This window comes from Drosophila subobscura, chromosome O (assembly GCF_008121235.1).
Source record: "Drosophila subobscura isolate 14011-0131.10 chromosome O, UCBerk_Dsub_1.0, whole genome shotgun sequence".
Classification (NCBI taxonomy): domain Eukaryota; kingdom Metazoa; phylum Arthropoda; class Insecta; order Diptera; family Drosophilidae; genus Drosophila; species Drosophila subobscura.
Genome location: NC_048533.1, coordinates 10,813,499 through 10,831,214, shown reverse-complemented (window position 1 = coordinate 10,831,214; position 17,716 = coordinate 10,813,499). Strand labels below are relative to the sequence as shown.

At 44.4% G+C, this 17,716-nt stretch overlaps 1 protein-coding gene across 2 annotated transcripts in view; it reads right to left on the bottom strand.

The window, feature by feature from the left end:
• The window catches only part of LOC117897596 (hemicentin-1), a 67,647-nt gene extending 51,406 nt beyond the window's left edge, over positions 1-16,241 (bottom strand). The window contains exon 1 of one of the 2 annotated variants that reach the window (XM_034806552.1): positions 15,699-16,241. In XM_034806552.1, the coding sequence (XP_034662443.1) occupies positions 15,699-15,786 (88 nt within the window). In that variant the 5' untranslated portion in view covers positions 15,787-16,241. The remainder of the gene's footprint in view (positions 1-15,698) is intronic. The other variant, XM_034806554.1, reaches the window with a different exon arrangement.
• Between the last annotated feature and the right edge of the window lie 1,475 nt (positions 16,242-17,716).

Genomic DNA, 17,716 nt, shown 5'->3' with positions numbered 1-17,716 from the left:
TTTATGGGACACCATTTAATTAGTTTCCTGTTGGGCTGCTGGGCCACCGTTGAGGCAGCGACTGAGGCTGTTGAGCAAATTGATGTTGACAGAGATTATTGGCCGGGCACGTAATGCAGCTAAAGTTGCGCGGCTCCCCCCACACCCACTCCCTGCGGACACGCCTCCTGCTTTACTCTCCTGCTGCTGCTGCTCCTTTTTTTTGCTAATGGGCCAAAGTTGACTGGCAGCTTCTTCCTGCCTGCCTGCAACTTCCTTCCTGCTCCTGCTGCTGCTCCTTGCAGCTTCCTTCCTTCGAGTGGAGTTTATTTGTACGTGTCGCCCCGCTGGCCCTCTTCCACAGGGCCATAACTTCCGCTTGTCGCCCATTGACCTCGTCAACATTTATCTAATGGTTAAATGCCACCCACTCCCCCGACAGAGCCACACACATGGCTCTGTGGCTCTGTGGCTCTGCCTCTATTCTCTTTCTATTGTCTCAAAGTTTTTGGCCTGCCAAAATGTAAGCATTTTCGGGTCTCAGTCTCTGTCTCTCTGCTCTGCGTTAGTTATGCTTATGGCCGTGTTTATTGCCTTGCCTGAAAAGAGTCTTGTATCAAGATTAATTGCTGGAAAATCGTACTCGTACGCTGCCCCCACCCCCCGCAGCGACACTTTCGGGGGGGCTGGGCCTTTGTCTCCTTCCGCTGCCTGTTCTTTTTTTTGTTAAATATTTTAGTGGCCTGTTTAAATAGTTCCTTTTTGGCCACAACGATCGATCGATATGCTCTTTACGACATTTCATTATTCGAATGAAAAGTTGCTGTCGCTTTTTCCTAGAATTCCCGAGGTCCTTAAGGCAACAGCCTCGCTCTGGGGGGTAAAGTGTAACAGCAGCAACAAGAGGAAAACCCTATTACAACATGCAAATAATAATTGCGCTATTAAAAGTTGCATATTAAATGCGACACGAGTACAACATCAAGCTGCAACCTGCAGCGGCAGCGGCAGCGGCCAGCACCCGTTACGCGAAACAAGTGGCAGGCGGGAATGTATGTAACGGCACACGGGCAGTAACAACATTTTAGGCTTAGACGGTGCCACATGCAACACACACACACACACAAACACACACAAGCTACTGCTACAAGGCACTCAGGAAAGGCACGCTGAAGATATTTGTGAAACGAAGTTGGGAATACTCTGAAAGATCACATTTATGCGCATTTATGCATTTAAGCAACAAAAAAGTTATAAAATATATTTGAAGTACTTAATTAAGTTCTTTGAAATCAAAAGAAGTGTTCCCAATAGTTCCCAAAAAGCAAGCAAAATGTTATCTTACAATGTGTAAATAAAGAAATTGAATTAATTTATGGAAACTATCATTCGGTATTCCATTGAAAATCATCTACAGATTTAGGTAAAATGTAGTAGATGATCAACTCGGAGAGTACAGAAATGTCTACCAATCGCAGTAAAAATGGGAGTAGCTCCCAGTTTCCTATCTATGTGAGAACATTTTTTAATTATTATACAACTCAAGCAATTTCTATGCTAATGTGCAGTACTCATCGTTGAAAGAATCATTAATCATTAATCATCATCATATACTCCTTTTCATGGATGTTTTATAACAAAATTCAGCTGCAAAAATCGATAGACCAAACTCTAATAAACCCCAAAACTACATGATTGGGTCTTAATGCTGCTGTTGCTCATTGCCGCCACAGTTTCCAATGCCATAAATGACAAATTGTAGCAACAAATTAATTACAAATTAAAATGTTTATAAATAATAATAAATTGTTGCCTGAAACAGACATAATTTGTATACCATAAAAATTCTTCACCAGAAAACTTTTTCGATTTTGTTTTTGAAACTTTATTGAAGTGCTTCTGCTGCCTCTGCATACGGTTCCAGCGCCTGCTCTGTGGAGCTGTACCCTTCTTTTAGTTGTAGTGCAGTAGCAAAAACACATCACACACGCACATAGAGAAAACAGCGCAGCACAGAGCCGAAACAGCAACCACTTTACAGCCCACACACACACATGTATGAGTGTATGAGTGCTTTGCATATGCGTATGCCTGTGTGTGTGTGTGTGTCGCAGCAGCAGCAAAACCTTGGCACATAAATTATTCATTGATTAGCAACAAATGCCATTAAACATGCAACCAAAGTGTTTCCCCTAAGCACCCCACCAGCAGCAGCAGCAGCAGCAGCAGCAGCAGCGGGAAAACTAGTGGCTAGCACACACTTTCATGTGTGTGTGTGTCGTGTGTGTGGTGTGCGTTGTTCCACAGACACTTTAAACTGTCATTTGTTGTGTGTGCTGTGGCCGTGCATTTCTGGTTATTGCCCAATTGTCTCCGATTGTGGCCGACTCCTCTCCTTCCTCTGCGATTCATTTTGCTGATGGCCCTCCGGCCTAAAAGCATGCTATAAATTTTTGCTGTGCGCCCCATCAAAGAGCGCTAAACGGCTTACATGGCCACGCCCACAAAGGCGAAACGCCGCCCCCCCTTTAGGCATTATAGCCCCCTCACCAACAGAACAGTTAATGCCGGAGCAGAGCGGTTGAGGCCAGGCCATGAAATTTCGTTTCGTATTTTTTTCATGCGCTGCCGCTGCCGCTGCTGTTGCTGCCGCCTTTGTTGCTGCCCCTGAATCGCATAAATATATATATTTAAACCCGCTTTATATATATCGAGCGAGAGTGTGCCCCGTATATATATAGAGAAATTTTAATTTAAATGTTTTTGGCAGCCTTTTCGCAGCGTTTCACCAACACAAACATCAACCCACACACCAGCAGCAGCAGCAGCAGCAGCAGCAGCAGCAGCCGCCACCCATGCCACATGCAGAGAGAGGGCTGTGGGGTTGGGGGGACTGGTGGCTTTTATGCGCTGATTTTGTATGTGTCGGTGGGCGGTGTGGGGCAAGCGGGGCGGGCACAAACCTGAGCTTGATGAAAAATCTGAAAATGGCCGGCAAAAGCGAACATTTTTCAATGGCATTTTGCCCGAGTTTTTTTTTTGCACCAGTTTTATTTTATTTTTTGTACCCGCTTTGGTTGGAAATTTTTCTGTAGGTGACCCTGACGCTGGGGGGCAAACAGAGGGCTGTGTGGCTGCCGCTGCGGTTTCAGTTGTTGCTGTTCTTGTTGCACGTTAGCCCCTGGCATAGAAAGGACATGCCACACACACACACACACACATGAGTTATGCAGCTCCGACTCTCCTCTCGGTGCGGCTTTTAATTTGCTTAATTTTGCGCTTAGCCACAGCAGCAGCAGCAGCAGCAGCAGCTGAGAGCGACTCTGAGGCTACTTTCAAAAGGTTGCAAGCATCCATGAGGCATGTGGCAAATGGTTCTCGACTTGTGGCTAATGTGGCAACAGATGTTGTACGGCCACTGCCATGTGTGTGTGTGTGTGCCCTTTTCTTTGATTAATTGCTGGGGCACAAAAAAAAGGTGTAATATTGAATGGCATCGAAATTGATGGAAGGGTTAGAGCCGCAGAGCCGACGAAAGGCAAACAAAAAGCCAGTTCATGAGGGAGAGTAGTCCGTAAATAGGCTAGAGGACAATTCTAAAGATAGACCACACTTTGAGCGGCACTTTAAAGCAGCTTATATAAATAAACTCCTTAAATTCGTAAGCTTTTTGGCTTCCAAATGGCTGGTGACACATTAAATATTATTTTAGATATTTTTAGATACATTTTAAATAATTTATGGACCAACTTTTGCTTGGCAACTTCATCAAAAAATGTTGCTCTAATAAATGCTTGAAGAAATCTAATTTTAACCCCAAGAAAAACAATGAAAAATATTACAAAATATAAATAAAATAAAAGCCGTTGAAATGTATCTACAAAAATTCTATAAATATTCCATCCAGATTCCCATATTGCTTCCCGCCAGAGAAACTTCTCAAAGAACTGCAGAAATTGATACCCAAAGCAGCGAAGTTTTCCCCTAAAGTTCTCCTCCCGAAAGGCACCCAAAAATATCTTTAAATTGCACACAATATTAATCCCAAGTAAAACTTTCCGAAGCCAAGACCGAAGGAAATTTCTGTATTCCAATTAAAATAAATTTCGCAGCCGAAAAGTCAAAGTGCAGGGAAACAGAGCCATTTCGAGTAATAACCATAGCCATATTTTGATATAATCGCCAACACACACAGGCACACACACACACACACTCACACACACACACACACTCATATGTGTATGTGTATATCCCGCGATATTCCACGATCCATCGCGAGATTAGTCAGCCTTTGGGGCCCGGGACTTGCCTCAAAATTGATTTCATGAATATTTCAAAAGGTTCCACGCACACGCATGGCATGTGGCCGGTGGCAGGGGAGGCAAGAGGGCTTATCGAAGGTGCCACGGGGCAGGGGCGAGGTGTGAGTGGTGTCTGCTCTGCGGTGTCTGTGAATCAATTAACCTGGCTCTAACACTTTGTTGTGGTTGTGGGTGGGATGGGGCGGCACAGGAGACTCCAAAAAAAGAGAGAAAAACCATGAAAAAAATCATCCAAAGCAATCAGCACATTACTCATACGCCCCGCAGAACAACCCTCAGTGGGTGGGCCTTGAATTTCAATCAGTCTGCCAAACATTTTAATTGACCGCCAATTGCTGTGTGTCAAAAGATTTATTTTCTATTCTGTGTAATGTTTTTCCGGCTCTAGATATTTTGCTATAAAAAATTGGTTTAGTTATTGACTTTATCACGTTTTTGTGGTCTGCCAGAGCAGCAGAATGCCACCCCAAAGGCTGACCTTGCAAAAGGCACAAAGATGGAGAGAGAAATTTCCCAAAGATTTCGCCGAGAATTTTCTGCCAACGCGGCGCAAAAGTCAAGCCGGGGGAAAAGGACTATGCAAAGGACAAGTTCAACGCACCAGAAAGGACATGTCCAGACAGCCATAAGGCATGCGTATGTGTGTGTGTGAGGGCGTCCTGTGTGTTTGCCTTTGGGCTTGCAGCCAAAAACTGTTATCAGGCATTTTAATAATGGGAACGCCGGCTTAAAGTGTACGACAAGAAAAATGTTTGGCCAACAAAAGGCAAGGACAAACCCCCAAGAGAAAAATCATTAAAAATTCGCCTAAGATATTACAGTTGGTCGGGGGAGGGGTCGGAGTTGGGAGGTGCATTACCTGAGCTCTCAGTTCGTGGTCCTTGGCCTTTGTGGCTCTCGTCACATGCTGAGTATTTAGTCGAGGTCAAATTGATATGTCTGGCAAAAGCCAAGGCAGGGGAGGACTCCACTCCACTCCCTGCCAAGGTAAAGCCAAGAAAGAAAGGACAAGACCGGAGAGATAGCCAGCGAGAGATATATGGCAGGCAATTGTCAGGCAAAGTAGAAGCCAAAGGACATGGCGGGAGGGTGGGCACAGACACACAGGACTCAGACACAGGACACACATTAGTGTATAAGAAAATACTCGCAGCAGTAGATAAAGTCAGCAGATAGAAGAGACTTCAGTCCCTGCTCCTGCCTGCTGCAGGCCGAGTCCTTCCCCGCCTGAAGCTGATGACGACTAAATGTCACTCGAGTGTAAATTACAAGCACTGAAAAAAGTCCTAGTCCTGGGCAGAGAGCTCAAGAATGTGTGTAGAAACCTTGGCTGGAATGGCAATAAAGTGTTGGCCAGGGCTCAGAGTCGTTTGTGCTTGCACTTGCCACAGAGATGGAGATGGAGATGGAGATGGATGTTGAGGAGGGGCCACAAGTGGCATTTGGCAAAAAGCGAAAGGGAGTGAAGAGTGGAAAGGCGTAGTCCCATTTGCTTCCTAGACTTCAGTCATTAGCACTGCACTGGGGGAAACAGTGTGCTAATGAAAATGCTTTGTCTTAAAGGTTTTTGCGCTGCTTTAAGATGCAAAAAATAGAGCCCAGCCTGCGGATCAATATTCTAGGCAAAAATAGCAGGAAAATACACAGAAAATCCTAAGCTGCGGCTCAGCTGTCGTCTACAAAAGAATAGAAAAAAATGTATATAAATAGAAAAGGCAGAAGCAAAAGAAAGAACTGCAAAAGCTGGGCAAAAGCAGCGACAAAAACAGGCAAAAGCGGAGAAAAAACCCGGAAAAAGTTACGAAAAAGCAGGAAAAAACACAAACACACAAAAATAAATGTGTATTTTGGTTTTATTTTGGCACTAAATTTGTTTGGATTTGTTTGCCGAATAGTACAACTGAAGGGCCCAAAAAATACACCAAGGCTGGAGGACAATAGTAGCCGAGGAGCATAAACGGCTTAACTCACACAGACACAGGGGGGATGGGGGAGCAGTAATGAAGCTGCTGAACAAAAGCACAGATAAATCAATAAATCTTTAATCCGCTACCAAAGCCCACAAAAATAAAACAGGTAACAACAATCAAAAGAGAGAAAATAGGAAAAACAGGCAACAAAAAAAGCCAAAATAGGGTACTCCAACAACCAAAGTAAAGAACTTTATAGCTGACAGCATAAAGAAGGAGATAAATGGAAAGAGAGAGAGCGAGAGAGAGAGAGAGAGAGCGAGAGAGATAGTCACAGAGAATGGTTGGAAAGTGAGTTGAAGCCAGGAGCTAACCCGCAGAGCTTTTCGCAGATAAAAGCGGAATGCCATGGACGGCTGCATGCAACAGAGGCAACAGCAAACCACAAGAGTCGTGCTACGAGTACATGTGTAAATTACGACAGAGAAAAGAGAAAGAGAAAGAGAGAGAGAGCGAGAGAGAGAGAGGGATAAGAGCAGACTGCGAGAGATAGTGGGAGACAGACACACACACAAGTGGCCCTCGAAAATGTGTACGTAAAAATGCATGATATATGGTAAATGTTTTGTGGCATTTTTGGCTTAGTTTCTGCTGCCTGCAGCTCCAAGCAGCCTCTGTCTCTCGTTCACTCTCTCTCTCTCTTTCTCTCTTTCTGTGTGTGGCTGCCACACGATATGTGTGGCAGTATCTGTTACTCGTAGCAAGCATAATGCATACAAATTGTGGCATTTTGCTCGCAGTTCGCATTCGCATGCTCTGCTGCAGATCTGCTGCCTGCCGGCTGCTGCTGCTGCTGCTGTATGCTTTTGGGGGCAAAGGCAAAGGCAAAGGCGTGGCATTGAACATGACATTTAACGATTGGCCATGCGATAAGGTTGGGCTGGGCTGCAAGCGTGAAGTGCACTGTGTGGATGCAGAGGGGCCCAGCGGTGGGTGGGGTGTACTTTATGACAGGTACAAGTACCGCTACCACCACCGTAAGGGTGCTGCAAAAATAATACTAGAACATTGAAAAAGCAGGAAAAACTCGGCAACAAAAATCCAAGAAATATTATTAGAAGAAAAACTCAACTACCCAAAAAGAAGGCTCGATAAACGTTATACAAATAATAGAAATTACCAGAGACAATTGATAAGTTTTATGAAATGATATTTGAAGGGTAGTTTGAAGCATATTTAACGGTATTTATGTACATTTATGCACACATTTATGTACTTGAAACCCCTCAAAGGCAAAAAAGTACTCCACGATTTTACAGCCAATTGTTTGCTCACCCTGTGAAAAATTCTACACCAAAAAACCAGCAGCGGTTCATAAAGTTGCAATGTAAATGGACTCACACTCCCTCTCTCCCTCTCTCTCTCTGTCTCTCTCTTTATCTTTGTCCAAAAAGGGAAAGCCACAAGCCACGGAAACTTTTTCAGCGAGTGCTTCTGGTAATAGAAACCTAAACACTAAAATTGAATTATCTTCCCTTCTGACCAGAGCACAATTTAAAAATTACTCGCTTGGAAAATTCAATCAGCCAGCAGGAACCGCTCAGCCACTCCCACTCCATCTCTCGGCCTCTCTCTCTCTCTCTCTGTGTCTTTGAACACACAAGTAAATAAATAAAATAACATAAAAACCCGAAAACAATTTGAAAAGGTAAAAAAATGTGAGGCAAAGATATGAAAGGCAAGGGCACAGCTTTAAAAAAAAAGCCCGAAAAAATGCCTCAGAAGCTTAGTGTTTTCCTTTTTGTTCTTCAGCTTTTCCTGCTTCATTTTCTTTGGTTTGTTTTGCGCTCTTCTCGGGCATGAGGAAAAATTTACACAATTTAATGTGTGGGGATTTTTGTTCTTCGTTTTTTGTGGGCTTCGAGGAATGCCAGCACTTGGAGCAGCTCTGTGGGCTGACTCGTTTTGGGCTTTAAGCTGCCTGCCTGCTGCCTGCTGCCTGCTTGCTGCTCAACTGAAGCGCGAAACGACAATTTGTGCCTGTTGTTTGTTCCTCAGAACCCCAACTGTAACCCCAGGGCGGGCTCTCAGGAGCTCCCTTCGCCTAGGAAAATCACTAACTAAATAAACGATTTTTGGCCAGTGCCACGCTGCCCGCTCTCGTTGATTTTTCCTTAAAGCACAGACAGGTCGTCGAGAGCCTTGCCCCTGCATGTTTACAGTTTGTTGGTTTATTTTGCGACGCCTTCACGCACTGCCATTCACATTTTGGGGCAGGTCCGCACCTTTTTGCTCAAGGTGAAGTCTGCGCGTTGAGTGTCGTTCGTTTTTCGTTTAATTTCTGTAATCATAGCACGAGAGCAAACAATGTGCAGAGAGAGAGAGAGTCTTTGCTTTTAAGCATCCTTAATCCTGCTTATTTTGCAACCACACAAAATGGAGTCACGACGAGCCGCTCGCTCTTTATTTATAGACCCCGTGTCCTGAGATGTGTGTGGCTTTGTCTCTCTCCCAAAAGTCTGCAGTTCAATTGGATTATTTATGGCAACAATAACAACACACACGCACACACACATTCCAGGGGATGCCTGCTACACACACGTGGAAATTCATTACAGGAGCTACGAGAATACATGGAACCAGGAGTAATGGCTTTGCCTGTAAGTAGCTTGTGATTGAATTGAGCCAGAAGGAGCAGCAGCAGCCCAGAACCCAATCTTTTACCTATGTAAGAGCTTCCTGCCCATCGTTCCCTGTCAGGTGTGTGTGCAGCTCTTGTGTGTGTGTGACAGGCGAAATGAAAAATGAAATCAAAGCATTTAAAGCGCGACATGCGCTGACAATGTAAACGACACCAAAAATTCAGCTACCAACTCTGACTCTGACACAGGGATTCTGTGAGGGGATTCCGGGATGAAATTCTGGCACGGGATTCTGCGATTCATTCTACCTTTTTCGAACAGCAGGCAGCGGCACCCCTTTTTGGCACCGACACTTGCCACGGCCACTGCCGCACAGCCCTAGGATTAGCGCCAGATCCTTCTGTTTGTCTCTCCGAGTGTGTGTGTTGTTATTTATGGGTGTGTGTGTGTGTGTGCACACAAAACCTTTTCAATTATTTCCACACTCTACAGCTCTCTCCCTCCCTCCCGCTTTTTCCATATATTTTTTTGCAGCTCAAATGTACGCAAAAGCGAAACTTTTTCCAATGCATTTGTCATTTTTTCCTTTTGATTTTGTGAATTGTTTTGCTCATTTGGCCCACAAACTCTGCTCTGCTGTGTGGCAATTAGAATGTTGCCTTGTTGCCACACAATTACTTTGGGGCACAGCCACTAAAAGCGATTCGTTGTAAATATTTTACAAGGTTTAGCGCGGGGCACATTAATTTCATTTTGCGTAAACAATTTTAATTTCCAGCTGCAAGTCCTTTTTTTCATTTTGCATTTGCATTCCGATAAAGAGCCTGAGGGGCAGACACACAAGCTGGTGGCAAATTATGCTAAAACATACAGAAACGTACAGCAAAACGAGGACTTGGCATGCAACGAGGCAACGAGGCAACTGGCACTGCCACTGCCACTGCCACTGCCTGTCTGTTGGTCTCTCTGTGGCATGTCTGACTCCAGCCATCGCCCTCTGGCCCCCTCTATCTATCTGTGTCTTTGTGCAAGTGACAGTTTATGGCATGCAGGTATGTGGCATGCATTTTATTTGCTTTCGATTAGAGCAGCTAACTGTCTGGGAAGCATGCCCCCAGCCTAGTGTTTGCCATTTGTTTATGGCGACTAATTTCGTGCTAAGAAATTTGCAAACAGCAGCAGCTCCTGCAGGGCTCTCCGCTCCACTCTCTGCTGCACATTTGTCATGCCTGATTGGGCATTTTTAAAGCGAGTCAAAGAGGCAAGAGGCGCAGAGGCGCAGAGGCAGTGGCAAAGTCTAGACGAGGGTCGGCACACACACGAACACACATGTGTGTCTGATGTGTGTGTGGCCACCTGTCAGTGGCAGCTGCTGTTCTGCTGTCAGTCCTGAACTTGAATTTTAAATGGCAAGCCATAGCCATTTTCCCTACCGCAAAATAGCAGGTTGTGTGGTCATTAAATGTCAGCCGCATGGCAACTCAATGCCACAGACACACACACTCACACACACGCATTAATAAACCCTTCGCAAAATTGTTGCTCATAATTGTCAAAATTTGTTTGATGGAAAATTGCAAACAAAAAAAAGAGAAGAATCTCCCTCGAGGTAAATCGATTTTGAATGATTGTTAATTAGAGTTCCGCTGTGATACCCGGACAGACAGGCTTAAGTCAACAAAGCGCTGGCGAATATTACTTTGATTGCGTTTCCGATGATATTGTCACGTACGTGCAGCATACGCTGCGTATGCGCAACACACACACAAAGCGCGGGACGGGTGCCCAAAGCCAAATAAACATAATTTCTGCTGCTGCGAGGAGTTCTTTTTTGTGCTGCTGTCGCTGCCATCAACAATCAAGCTAAAAGCCACGTTTCAGGTGGTAGAGCAGGGCCCCCGACACACGACACTCCACTCTCCACTCTCTGCACTCTCCATGTTTGAGCATGTGTGCGGCATATGTAACAATGTTTGCTTGGGCCAGATTAAAAATTATGCTTTGTTTGCCCAACTGTCAGCAGAAAAAGCAGCGCCAGGCACAACACAGCCACAGCCACACCACAGACAACGGCAGGCAACAACAGTAACAACAAAACGGACAAAAAATGGAAAACTGGCTGAAAATTTAGAGAACTTAGAGAAGAGACAGTGATGATACCCAGTAAGTATTAAGGGGGATTTATAAGTATGCAGTCATAGTTCCCGAATAAATATTTTACATGGTTATAAATCTGTCAATTTAAAGGGAAATAAACTCAAAACTTTTGACGAACTCATGCAGCTTTTTCTCAGCCATAAACCTAATCAAAATTTAGTTACAATTTAGATCGCCAGTGGCCGTTGATACAGAAACACTCTCCCAAAACTATTGATCGAAATTCGTGCCAAGTCCTAACTCTATTCCAAAGAATTCCCTTCAATCAAGCCACCCTCGTTCTCCCTTTCATCTGGAGGGTATAAAAAAATGGGTGTAAAAAACTGTTTTAGTATTTTGTGTTGGGGTAGTGACAGAGAGTGACAACAAACCAAACAAAAGTTCAGGCGAGAGAGAGACAGGCAGAGAAAAGCGAACAAAACGAAAGTTTTTCGGTGTATTTCTCTTACCTTGCCCCCAAAAAAAATGTTGCCGAAAAATGTGTGTCAGCTGAGCGACACTGCCACTGCCACTGTCCCACCACCCACGCATCATAATCATCTTTTTTTTAGGTGGTGCTGAGCTGCTCCTGTGCGCCGGGGCAATCAGCATTTTTCTTTATTTCGTTTTTGGCCGTTTTGGCAACGGGCACAGGCCCAAGCCGAGGCAAGTTTATTTTGTAAACATGCCACTAAAAGTTTTCCACTTTGCCTCTAAAATACACTCAAACCGAATGCCAACACCAGCGACACAACAACGTGTTCTACACTCGCCCTTTCCGCCTCTTTCCTGGGCCATCTTTCATTTCGTTTTATTCTCTTCTTTTTTTTTAGTTAATTTAAAAAGTTTTGCAGGGCGGGCTGTGGGGCGAGGTTGGGTTTTCTTTTTGATTTGCAGCAGTCACAGAAAATTGGTAAACGATTCGACGAAATGTTGTAGTGCCTGCCACCACTCAAAGATACACAGACACAAAGATACACAGCTACATTCTGGCTGTAGTTCCACAGCTCCTCAGTAGTTGCTGCTGATGGGAAAACTGACATTTGTGCGGCGCCCTTTTCCACTTGTTTTATTTCTCTTCTTGTCAAGGAATTGCTTTTACAGTATTTCTTTTTTTTTGGTTGGTTTGCTTTTGCTTTTGGCTTCTCTTTTTATTTTTCTCTACTATTTCTTTTGCTTTTTTTTCCTACTGCTTTGTGCTTTAAAAACCTATCTGTATCTTTTATTTATGTGTCTGTCACAGAAATTGAATTAGAAGAACGCTCGAGCGTTGTGTCGGGACATTTTCGGGGATTCACTTCGTTAAAAAATCATTGCCTACTGCTGCTGGTGGCGGCATGTTAATTGCTGTTTTCCGCAGACGGGGCTTTTAATGACAGAGCGGAAGACAGCAGGAAGGGATCACAATAAATACTAATTTTATGTGTCATTTTGATTTTAATTGGTTATATTTTCCAGGTGTTTCAGCTGCTCCTGGGAGCCGCTCACTGGAGCTGAAAGACTCAAAGAGAAAAGTCAACTTTGTATACCCCAAAAACTCCCCAAAAAACCCTTACGATTGCTTTATAGTTTCCATGAATATACTTGGCATTTAAATGTGAGTAAATAGCAGATATTTACAGGGGAAATATTGTCAAAAGAGGTGCAGATATTCACTGCTTTAAACTGATGAAATATCCCAAAGAATTCCGTCTTAAATTCCTTTTCTAACCCACACCACAGCCCACAAAAGTTTTAAGCAGCCTTCCAGAACCCCCAGCAAGAGCCTCTCATCGCTTTTATTCAGTTAAAGTTTTGGTTCTTAAATCCCAAAAACGACCTCCTAAACCCGCCATTCGGCCGCGACATCAATGGCTCACGTTTTGGCAGCCATAAAAGACCGCTTTGCTTACCAAAATATTCCATCATTGTTGCAGATGCATTTTTGGGCGGCACGGCGGGACCCGTCGATGCAACCCGTTAACGGCACTGAGAGATGGCTGCTGCTGTTGCACGTTTGCTGCACGCTTTAATTAGATTTCATTTGGAGGATGACAGCGTTCTTTCATGGCAGGTCCCCTCTTGCAACTGCTCTCGCTGCTGCTGCTGCTGCTGCTAGTTGTCTCTTCCGCCTGCCTGTCTGCTGGGTGTCCTGTCCCTGTCCCTGTCTATGGACATCGACACCAGCGGCACGAACGCAATGGCAGGCCAGGCCACGCCGTGCTCGACGTTGACAACTGCGTTGCTGTCTGACTAGGACACTCCTCTCGCTCGCTCTCTCTCTCACTCGCTTTTTATCCCTCTCTAGCTACCCGTTTCTGCAGCTCTTTTTCCCCCACTCTGTGTTGGGGCAATGGCAAACATTTTTGCGCTTTTTGCGTGAAAAATGATGGGAAATAATTTGCCAACGACAACCCAGGAAGAGGACGACAACGAGGACAACGAGGACATGCGACGTGGACGTGGAACCGTCAACGATGCTGTCCTGCCTGCCAGCCTTTTGGGGGTTGCCCGCCTGCCATTGTCGCCTTGAAGCAGCGCCAAAGAGTAAGTGCTACGTGCGTTTTCCCTGTGAAAATTCACCTGGCTATCGCTGCCTCTCCCTGCATCCCCCCCCCCTCTCCCTACCCTCTTTACGCTCTGTGTATTTAGGTGAAATTTATTTTACTAATTATTATGTAAGCGGACGAGCGCTTTCTCCTCAAGCTGCCTGCTCCTGCCCGGCATCAAGTGTTTTTTTGCTAATGAAATTAAAGCGTTTGCTAAAGTGGGGCATGCCCCACCCTCTGTCTAATGCTGCCGCTGCTGCTGCTCCATAATTTATGTGTGGCAGCTGTGTGCTCAACATTTCCCTATTGCTTCGTGATCGATAATTTATAACCCGTTTAGATATGAACTGTGTGCCACACATAAAGTATAGTTAACCTTCAGTTTAAATGCCACACTCCAAGCCCACCCACTCTGCCTGATAATATTCCAGTTTTAACTCAATTTTCGCCGCTTGCAAATTCCCACTCGGCCACCCGCAACCCAAAATGGACAGCAAAATGTGGATATTTGTACACACATTCTGCGCTGTGGCACAACATCAGTTTATGTAGTAAATATATGTAAGATGTGTGTGTGTGTGTATATTTTTATAGCTCTCTGGGGATGATCCGGGAGGGGGCAGCATCAGGGGCGGGGCACAGGCGGAGGTAAAGCTAATGTAAAGTCCAAACAGCAGACACATAAAAATGAGAATTTATGCATTTTTTCGGTGCTGGCAAGTAGACGCCGTAGGGACTGGCAGGGGGGGGTTGGCTGCGGCGGTGGCAGGAGCGGACACACCGGTGACACAGGTGACGCTTTTGTGGATTTGTGGCCAACATTGGCGTTTATTACAAAAGGGGAGTGGGCGTGGGGAGGGGCAGGGACGGTTGTAGCAGCCGCACATGTCCCCATAATGAAGTTGTATAAAATTGCATAATTTTATTTCTCTTCTTTCTACCACCCGCTCCCCCTCTTGTTAAACTTTTCTTCATTTATGCAAACAATATCTGGATGGCATGGACAAAAAATTGTTTAACCACACTTTTAAATGTTTCGGTCAGCGCACAAAAAATGGCTCAGTAAATGTTCAATAAAGAAGCAAAATGACACGAGAGAATATTAACGAAATATTCGTACATAAAAAAGTTCAGGCAGATTATAGGAGAACATTGCCTCAAAGTTTGTAGGGGGGAATATAAGCAGAGGAAATTCTTTTAAATTTTATTGAGAAATTCTGCTTCCAAGTTGACTTTCTTTCCATTAAATGTTCCATCAAAAACAAGACCCCATTGCTATTTTGAATATTTCTACATAAATATGCACAAGAAAATATTCCCAAAAGAAATTCAAGCAAGAAAAAAATCTCTAAAAATTCACCGAACGAAGTCCCAAGGAAGTACCCGGCGCTCCTTTTCCAACTCCAATTGATTGCATAATTTTATTCCATAATAATTTTCTTCTTTGCTGGCAAAAATATTCCCGTCGTTATTCGTTTTCCCGCCTAATTAGCCATATAATAAACCTTATCTCTTGCCAGACTTTTCTCCCCTCTCGTGACTCTGCGCCATAAACGCTTTTCAAAACAAAAGCTAACAAATGACTAATTAAAAGTGTGTATAACTTTTTTTGGATGCATAATTAAATTTTATTTGTCTTCACAACACAACTTGGAAAAAACGAATGTGGCATCGGAGCGCTTTTTCCTTCGGAGCAAACACAAATGAAAATGAAAATGAAATGCCGCTCGGTGCGAGCAAATACAGCAAATGGCAGGGCAAAGAATCCATCCACCAGTAATAAATAATATTTGCACTCGAAAAAGCACAGACGAAACGGAAAAAAAATTACAAAATAAGGCGAAACAGATTTCAACACATTTTAAATAAATAATTTTGTAATTAAAATGTTTTTGGGGTCGGTGGCTGGGCGCAGCCAAACAGTGTGAATTATCAACCAAATGGATACAACAGAGAGCAGCAGGAACGGGATCCCCCGTTTCGTGACACTAAATAATATTCGTTTGCATTCCTAAAAGTTTGCACCGTAAAGGTTTTTGCTCCTCATTAATATTTTATATAAAAAAAATCTTCTCGCTTTGGTTACTCAAAAATAAAAGGAACAATTTGCCAGAAAATATGTTGTAACACATATTTTTAGGTGTTGAATTCTCTTAATTTTTGTTAAAGAATAAAACTCACCTGGTTTAAAACCATCGGCATGCTCGTGGCAGTCCGTGGGGTGCAGGGCGCCCGCCACAATCAGGCAGAGCATCAGTGTCAGAGTCATGATTGCTGGCTGTTGTTGCTGCTGCTCCTTCCGCTGATAGCTGATCCTGCCCTGCTTGATCCTAGTGTCGCTTTCTAAGCGCTGACGAATATTCTAAGCTCACTTTGACACCAGCTTATGGCATGAGCATTGAATATGCAAATAAATTGTTGCGGCTTTCTGTTCAAACATTTCACGTTTTTCGGTGTCACTCACTTCTCCGCACTCACGCTCACTCTTTCAGCTCTCTCTGCCGTTTCGTTTTTTGTTGTTTGTGGTTTTGTTTTTTTTGCTGGCTTTTCACTTAATTAAAAACTTTCGGGCGCCTGGCACTGGCACATAAATTCATTTTAATATTAACAAACATCCATTTTTTAGCCGCTGTTTGAACAAGAACAAGTCCTCCCTCGCATAACCGTTAAGATGAATATTTAATAGAATTTCGACGTGGCTGTACTCTCTCTCTCTCTCTCTCTCTCTCTCTCTCTCTCTGCTGCGTGTGCTGCTTTTGTTTTTATAAATATTTAACATAAAACGCGCACGTGTTGCTCATTTGGTGGCTTGGCCCCCCGCTGCCTGCTGCAAGCATTAAAAATGTAATTTCAAATCCTTTTTTATCCACATCTGCTCACATCCTGTTGTCCGCTCCTGTGATAACTGCAATTACAGAGAGAGAGAAGGAAGAGTGAGTGGGAATTGTGGAATTAGTTTGTGGGCACATAAAAGAGACAAAAAGGAGGCTAAAGAGGGGACAGGCTTAAACAGCAAAAGGGAATGTGGCTTAAACCCTGACTAAAGGAAGGGACTGTGTACTATAAGGATTCCTACATTTTAGTTGAGTTTTAATTACAATTTGCTCGCATATTTGCACGGGCCACTAAGCCACTCTCCTCGCTGGTAGCCGCCGCTGTGGTTTTTGGGGGCTTACAGGGCTCTCTTCGTCGCTTCTGCCATAAATAAATGCTCATTAATTTGAAGGCCATTACCTAATGCCGCCACACACACACACGCACAGACACAGAGGCCTCATCCTTGCCAACAACTTAATGCCAATCAATAATGATAGATTAGGCCACGACACACACACGTGAGAGCGAGGGCTACACGAGGGAGCATGTAGAGCAGGAATGCCCCGTGCTGTGTCCACCTATCCGAATGTCTTCCTATTCGACTGTCTGCCTGTCTTAGGCAAATGAATAGCCGAAACTTTTGTTTGCGGCATTAATTTTTGGGGTGACAGTAAAGAGAGGAAGGGAAAAAAAAGAGAGAAAAAGTGAAAGTTTCTTGCGCTTTCTCCCACACCCACACCAAATCGACTTGTCAATGTTTGCCACATTCTTCCGCCTCTGCAGGTAGCGTCCTCACCCTTCCCTACACCCCATTAGCACCCCCTGCCTGCCCCGCCCACCACAACCACTGCCTAACTAACGGTAATTGACAAAAGAGTCATGAAAACTTTGACTGCAAAGTTGTTGGCACACGTTTTTGTTGTTGTTTAACACGCAGCCAGAACAAGCTCCCTGCTCCCCTCTGTCCGCCAGCAGCCTGACAAAAACTTTCATATGACAGCCACTGAAGTGAAGAGCAAGTAGAAAAAAAAACAGGAGGAGCAGGAAGGAGCAGAGCAGCTAACCGGAAGTGGCTGCAAGCTGCCAAGGTGTGTGGCAGGTCACTGCCTACGACTGGGGCAAGGTCTGCTGCTGCTGCTGCTGCCTGCTCTAAGAACTTTTTGCATTGAAGGTAATTAAGAGCTGTGTTTGTGTGTGTGTGTGGCAAGTGTTTATTGAGAGATTGAGCGCGGTGGCTTCCCCCTCCGCCTCTGCGCTCAAATACTAAACTTCGAAGAGGTAACTAAAACTTAACAGAGACAAAGACCAAGCACCAAACTCACCCACAAAGTGGTTGGGAAAAGAAAGAGGGGGGCCAAATTAAGGGGGAACAAATACATTTG